Genomic DNA, 7949 nt, shown 5'->3' on the forward strand with positions numbered 1-7949 from the left:
TACATGCCATTATGAGATTTATCCAAATTATATTTTACTATGAAAGACATCCATTGTTAGGACAAAAATTATGTCACAACTCGTTAACAGTCTACAGCAGCTCATCATTATTGTGCACCTCAACATACTCTTCCAACAACAAGTTGTAACCATTTTGGGCAGTATACAACCAATTGTTAGAGTATATACACAATAATGGTGATAGGAAGAAGATAAGTAGAAAGAGATGAGTGAAAGAAAGGAGTTTCTATATTTAAAATTTACTTGTAACATTACAGTAAGAGTGAACTAGCTTATATAAGCATACACATTACAAGACACATGGCATTGTACCATTGGATGGCTAGTTACAACTATATACAACTTGAATTAGTTCTAACACCTTCCCTTAATTCAAAGTTGTTACAAAGACAAAACATTCATTATCTTCCTCAATTCTTTGAATCTTTCACTCTTAAATGGCCTGGACCATATATCTTCCAGGTGCAATTCAGTTTTGCAATGCTGAAGCTTGGTTCTTCCCTTGCTTACTTTGTCTCTAAGGAAGTGGAATTTGGTGTCAATATGCTTACTCCTGCCATATGACATAGGTTTTTTGGCCAAATCAATTGTTGACTTTCTATCTACCAGTAAGTCCACTGCTTCTTCATTCCACAGTCTCAATTCCTTGAGTCACTACAAGAAAAACTCCCCCCTGCCACATGATTATCACGTGGCAAAGGTGAAAATCACTTCACTAGTCAAAAATAGCGACGTGTTGATTCACGTCGCTGGAACGCGTGTGGCAACTTTTTGTGACGTGATAAACACGTCGCTAATTTGCCAAAGGCAAATCACGTCGCAACATTGTGAATTAACTTCCTTCTGCGCTTAAACTTTGCCACGTGATATTCATGACACAACTTTGCCACATGAATATCACGTCACAACATTTGAAAATGGATGGTATGTTGCCACATGAAAATCACGTGGCAAATTACCCACGTGATTTACACTTCACAACTTAAAAACAAAATTAAAATAAAAGATAAAATATATTGTTATTATTAAATTATATTATTAATAAAAGATAAAATAATTAATAAATAATAAAATATAGAATAATTAATAATTAAGTGAAATATTTTTAAATTAAAATTACACATATGAAAATGTATTATAAAAATAGCAAAGTAATTATTTATACAAAAATTAATATTTAAAACTAAATAAATATTACACATCAAATTCGTCGTCATCTTCATCGTCTTCAGTTGTTCTTTGATTTTGATTTCTACTCATGGACTGCATAAATTGTCTCATTTGCTCCTCCATATCGTGTTGTCTTTTTTTCATTTCCTCTAATTCGGCCTTTAACGCCGCCTCACGCTCCGCCGTCTCTCGTCTAGCCTCTGTTAGAGCCAGTTGCCTCACCGTTTCCATCATTTCAGGTGTCAATTGTGTTGGACGGGACGTTCCTTCCCCACTTGCAACTATATCAAATAAAGTTCTATCTCCGGTTCTGTAGTTGCCAGCCAAAGGACCAACACCAAAAAAACACCCATTACGTCCCTTCCCTCCAGTGACTAAGCTCCAAATATACATATCCACGCGTGGATCAAGCGGATTAGAACCAACAGGTGTATATTGAGGATTTTCAACTAGAAATTGTGTGAGCAATCTTTGATACTCCTCCTACACATACAACAAATAAAATAATTAGATACAGTTGTGACATGAAAAGAATCCCACATATATTGTTGCCACATGAAATTCATGCCACAAACATTATTACCACGTGAAATTCACGCCACAAAATTGATAGAATTTTAACAAAAAAAAATAAAATAGAAACAACTTACTATAGTTCTTCTCGACCGATCATCAACCAAATCCCCCGTTTTTTTTGTACGGGTCTTCACAAACAACTCATTAAGTCGGGGGGGTCTTCCTTGTGCCTTAGTCTGATTAATATAAATAAATTTAATTAAACACATAATAAATCAAAATATAATTTTAAACCGTAGTTATAATTTTTACCATCCGTTTTGCATGTTCTCCAATGCTTATACTTCCTGTAGCATTAAGGCAACCCCCCCTTTCGGATGCTCTCATGTCTTTTGCTTTTTGAGATTTAGCTTTAAAATTATCGGTAGCCCAATAGGCAAGAAGTTCGTCAAATACTTCCTTGCCTATCCAGTTGGGACGAATATTTCGTTCTTCCCAATCAAGTCTGACACGCCTAAGCATGTCAGAAAGTCGGACAGATGTTCTTCCCCGATAATTTTTTCTAATCATATATTCATCCATTACATTCCACGTACACTTTTCCTACAATGTTGTATGACATTCAAAAAATTGTTAGATAAGTGTTAGATAATATATTACAATAAAATAACTAATTAAAATAACAACAATAAAATTTATTTTACCTTAAATTTATCAAACCATTCATCTTTCTCATCCTTGGAAAGTTCTTTGAATGACTTCCAAGCTTTTTTATACATTTGTTGAATCACATGTTTTACACACTGTGCAGCTGGCCTACTCGGAGAGAAACTAAACAACAATTTGAATAAGTGTTAATTATAAACATGGAAACATGGAAACATGTATACTAAATAAAATTTATAAATTAGATACTTACGATTTTCCACATGGCTCAATAAAATATCTGCCATCAATCATCTCATACTCTGTGGGATTTGCAGTTGGTTGCTCTAAAACATGGTCATCCTGCTGCTCCTGGTCATCCTGCTCCTCCTGCTCCTCAGGCACGGGTATATCTGTGGCACGTGGTGGGTGTGGGATGCGAGATCCCCCATGATGCGTGGATGATGAGGGCATGTGTGTGGTAGGTGGGGTGTGGGACCTCGAAAGCGTGGATGATGATGGTGTGTTTGTGGGATGCTGGGACGACAGAGGTACCTGTGTGGGATCTGGAAAGATCCCAGACTGCATGAAGGGTGGGGGTACCTGTGAGGGATGAGGAAAACTAGATCCCCCAGTCTGATGGTATGATGAAGTCCCAGATGGGCTAATAAAGGATGGGTTCCCAGATGGGCTAATAAATGATGGGTTCCCAGATGGGCTAATAAAGGATGGGTTCCCAAGTTGGGCCATAGGATAACCATGGGATGATAGTAGCGAGAGAAAAGGCTGTGAACCCATGGTCATGGGATCTACCTGAGTCTGTGGGGGAGGATACCCCATAGATGACTGCAGTGGCATAAAATGTTGAGAGGTCGTAGACATGGGCTCTACCTGACTCTGTGGGGGAGGACATACGGCCGACTGAGGAGCCTCACATACCCTTATCCTCGGGCGCTGCTGACCCTTACCCTTATCGGTTCGGGGCGGCATTTTATCTACAATTAATAAACACATGTAATACATCCTACATTAAGTAACATTACACAGTACATTAAGTAACAATACACAGTACATTAAGTAACAATACATCATACTATCTATTCAAAGTCTTCATCTGTTCTGATACTATCCTCGGATACAAACTCTTCACATTCTTCATCCACATCATTTTCTGTCAACAATGTGGATGCATCAACTTGATGGCCCTCAACCACTGTATCACACAAACTTGTAATTTGTTCAACTTCAATCACATCATTAACTTGAGAAGTTTCATCATCTTGGTAAGCGACATCTTCGACTACTACATCATCGGCTTCGATATGACCCAATGGTTTTGTTTTGATTACAACACACCATCCTCGTTTACGTGGCTGAGTTGAAGGATAAGGAACATAATAAACTTGCCTAACAATATGTGACATTATAAAAGGGTCATACTCTTTGTACCTTCGATCCATACGAATCTCAACTGTGTTATATTTCTTATCTATTTTTGTGCCTCTAGCAGATATATCATACCAATCACAATAGAACAAGACAACTTTATTTTCGCAGTCCAAGTAATTGTATACCAACTCGTAAATATGTGTTATTGTGCCATAGAAGTCGTCTTCACCACCATCTGTAACTCCTTTCACGAACACACCACTGTTTATGGTTTTTTTCCCTTCTGTCCATGTTTTAGTGTGAAATTTATATCCGTTCACAAAGTAAGTGTGCCATTCATTTGCACTTTGAACAGGGCCTCTAGACAAGTTTCTCAAATGGATTATTTCTTGAGTAGGTGCAACAGCGCATGACAACTGCTCTTTGAACCATGCTGGAAAATAAGCATGTGTGTCACTAGTATTCGGATGTTCACCGGTGCTTTGAAAGTAGGAGGTATTGAATGCCCTACAAAGAATATCAATATAAGTTTGAGTAAAAAGTTTGACATATTTAAACAATAAAGTTAAATAGGTGGGTATACTTACTCAAGATATGGTTTAACTTCAACGCAGTTAATCAAGACATGAACATGTGCTGCTAGCAATTCTTTTTGAGTCAGCCAATGTACATTCTTCTTACCAGATGGACGACCGGGAATACCGAAGACTGATAAGGTAAATTTACTTTTTTCATTAATGTTAAATTCATTCCTTATGATTCTTGGAGTTAACATCAAGTGATTGAAATAATGACTGCAAAAATGTGATGTTTCCCGATGCAAATAATGTGCACATATAGATCCTTCAACTTTAGCTTTATTTTTCACGGATCTCTTCGAATCACCCATGAATCTTTCAAACGGATACATCCACCTATATTGAACAGGGCCTCCAAGATAAGCTTCATATGCAAGATGCACAGGTAGATGTTCCATAGAGTCAAAAAAACCAGGCGGAAACACTTGTTCCAACTTACAGAGAATAACTGGAATATTTTTGTCCAACTTAACGATGTCATCCACTCTTAATTTTGATGCACAGATATCTCTAAAAAATTGACTAATTTCAGTGAGTGGATTAAGCACATGTTTAGGTAGTGAAGAGAACGCAATTGGAAGCAATCGTTCCATGAAAACATGGCAATCATGGCTTTTCATTCCATGCAACTTTCCGGTGCTAGAGTCAGCACACCTTGCTAAATTTGACGCATAACCATCAGGCATTCTCAATTCGTTTAACCATCGACAAATCGCTTTAGCTTCTTCGGAAGTTAGACTGTAATTAGCCTTGGGTTTTAGTAACTTCCCATTCGGTTTAACCTTCAACTCCAACTCCTTTCGATTACACAAAATCTCCATGTCCTTTCTAGCCTTCTCATTATCCTTTGTTTTACCTTGAACATCCATCACTGTGTTAAACACGTTATCAAAAAAATTCTTCTCAATATGCATAACATCAAGATTATGTCGCAACAAATTATCTTTCCAATACGGGAGATCCCAAAAAATACTTCTTTTTGTCCAGTTATGTGTATCCCCATATCCTTCAATTCTGCAAGCTTTACCATAATCTGTGAATTTTGGCAGTTCACTAACTCGGTTCCATACTTCACCGGGTGAGAAACGAGGGGAGGCAAGTCTGTTACTCTTATGCCTTTTTTGAAGTCATTCTTATTTATTCGAAAGACATGATCTTTCGGTAGGAATCTGCGGTGACAGTCAAACCACGAACTTTTCCCCCCTTTTTCCAACGTGAACGCATGAGAGTGTTCCATGCAATGCGGGCATCCCATTTTTCCATGTGTCCCCCAACCGGACAACATGCCATATGCGGGAAAGTCGTTTATAGTCCACATCAAGGCTGCTCGCATAGTAAAGTTTTGTTTGCAAGATATATCATAAGTCCATTCTCCAATCCATAACCTCTTCAAATCATCAATTAAAGGTTGTAAATACACATCTATTCCAGCTTTTGGACTCTTTGGACCTGGAATGAGGCAAGTCAAAAACATGTATGGTTTTGTCATGCACATCTCAGGAGGGAGGTTGTAAGGGGTAACAATAACTGGCCAACAAGAATATCCACTTCCAGACGCTTGGACATATGGAGTAAAACCATCAGAGCATAGTCCAAGTCTGACATTTCTAGGTTCTGCTGCAAAATCAGGATGTATCATATCGAAGTGCTTCCATGCCGCACCATCAGATGGATGTCGCATTGTGCCCGAACTTGTTTGGTTTGTATGATGCCATGTCATTTGACTTGCACTATGCATTGAAGCAAACATTCTTTTTAACCTTGGTATGATCGGCAGATAAAACATGGACTTCACTGCCACATGTTTTTGCTTACGGTTAATGGCTTTACTGCGAACTTTGTATCTCGGACTCTTACAAAACTTACATTCCTCCAACGATCCATCATTAGTACCAAACTCATTATCGTAAAACAACATGCAACCATTAGTGCAACAGTCAATCTTTCTTACCTCTAAACCCAATTTCGACACCAACCTCTTTGCATCATAAAAACTTGTGGGAAGGTTGTCTTTCGTAGGAGTTGCGTCCAACATCATTTTTGCAAAGAATTCCAAACACTGGTCAGGAACATTCCAATTGGACTTGGCGGCCAATAATCTCACACACATCGATAATTTTGAGTCTGACGACCCTTTAAACAACGGCGTATTCATTTCTTGCAACAATTGATAAAATTTTTGAGCTTCCTCATTCGGCAACTCTTCCTGATCGAAGTCTTGAGGTTCATCATAGGTCACGTTAACCCCAAAAGCATCGCCAACCATGTCACTGATCAAACTAAATTCTTCCCGGTGTTCCATATGTGATCGACTGCTAGAAGCATGTGTAGTCGTAGTCCTTTGTACATTACTCGGCAACTGTTCTCCATTATATGTCCAAACCCAGTAATTTTTAATGAAACCCCTTCTCTTCAAATGACGTTCTACTTCCTCCGGGTCACTAATTATAGGTCTACATTCACATTTTAGACAAGGACATCTTACTCCTCCTTCGCTTAGACAACATTCTTGAGCGAAAGCCCATGTGATAAACCCTTTAACTCCTTCCTCAAAGTTCGGTTTAAGTCCACGTCTTCCTGGATACGTTCTATCGTACATCCAACTACGATAGTAATGAAAATATTCCATACTGCACATTTACAAAATCGTTACTATTTTAATTTCAAAAGTGATATTCCTCTATCGTCCAATTTAAAAATCGTTCTATCGTACATCCAACTAATTATTACGTACAATTTAAAAAAAATATATTATACTATTAATAAATATAATATAACTATTACATACTTTATTGTTTAAACTAAACATATATTTATAAAACATATACCCTAATATGTGTTATTTAAAAAAAAAAACATTTTAGACATATACCCTAATATATATGAAATTAATGTTTTGTTTTTTTATACATTATTTTAAACATAATATTAATAATACAACTTCTATTTATTTAGTTATCTAAATATATATACACACTTATCAATTTTTACTCAAAACACTAATCTATTATATTTTTTAAACTAACCATATTATCTAAATAATAATACAACTTCTATTTTTAGACATGATTCATATTACTTTTTCTAATAAACAAAATATTTCGTTTTTTTTTATAAATATTATTCTGTTTTAATATTTTGTTTAAAAAAAATTATATATTATATTTCTAAAAATATAATGTGCACATATATAAAGGCATTAAATAGTTTCTAAACAAAGTAATATCAAAGTTTTAATATTTCCAAGCTTGACATGATTTTCTTTTGAAATTTATAATTTCTCTAGAAATAATTAAAAATGATTTTATAAATAGGGTATTAATAGAGAGGATAGTATTGGTATTAATAGTATATTATATAAAATCTATTTCTAAACTATAAAAATTTAATACATAAAATATTCTGTTTTTTTTGTATAATACATTAAATATATAATACATTAAATATTCTGTTTTTTTAAAACTATTATATATTATATTTCTAAACAAATTCTAAACAAATTCTGTTTTAATAATACATTAGGGTATATGTTTTATAAACAAATTCTAAACAAATTCTAAATATATAATACATTAAATTTCTAAACAAATTCTATTTTAATACATAATGTGCACAAAAACAAAATCCAGT

At 35.5% G+C, this 7949-nt stretch overlaps 1 protein-coding gene across 1 annotated transcript; it reads right to left on the reverse strand.

The window, feature by feature from the left end:
- Positions 1–1870: 1870 nt before the first annotated feature.
- Positions 1871–2636, reverse strand: LOC127076664 (uncharacterized). The gene is made up of 2 exons (XM_051018370.1): positions 2412–2636; positions 1871–2310 (listed from the first exon to the last, which is right to left on the reverse strand). The coding sequence occupies exons 1-2, from the start codon at positions 2484–2486 to the stop codon at positions 1996–1998; spliced, it is 390 nt and encodes a 129-aa protein (XP_050874327.1). The 5' UTR covers positions 2487–2636; the 3' UTR covers positions 1871–1995.
- Positions 2637–7949: the final 5313 nt, after the last annotated feature.

The sequence above is a fragment of the Lathyrus oleraceus genome, chromosome 4 (genome assembly GCF_024323335.1).
Source record: "Lathyrus oleraceus cultivar Zhongwan6 chromosome 4, CAAS_Psat_ZW6_1.0, whole genome shotgun sequence".
NCBI lineage: Eukaryota > Viridiplantae > Streptophyta > Magnoliopsida > Fabales > Fabaceae > Lathyrus > Lathyrus oleraceus.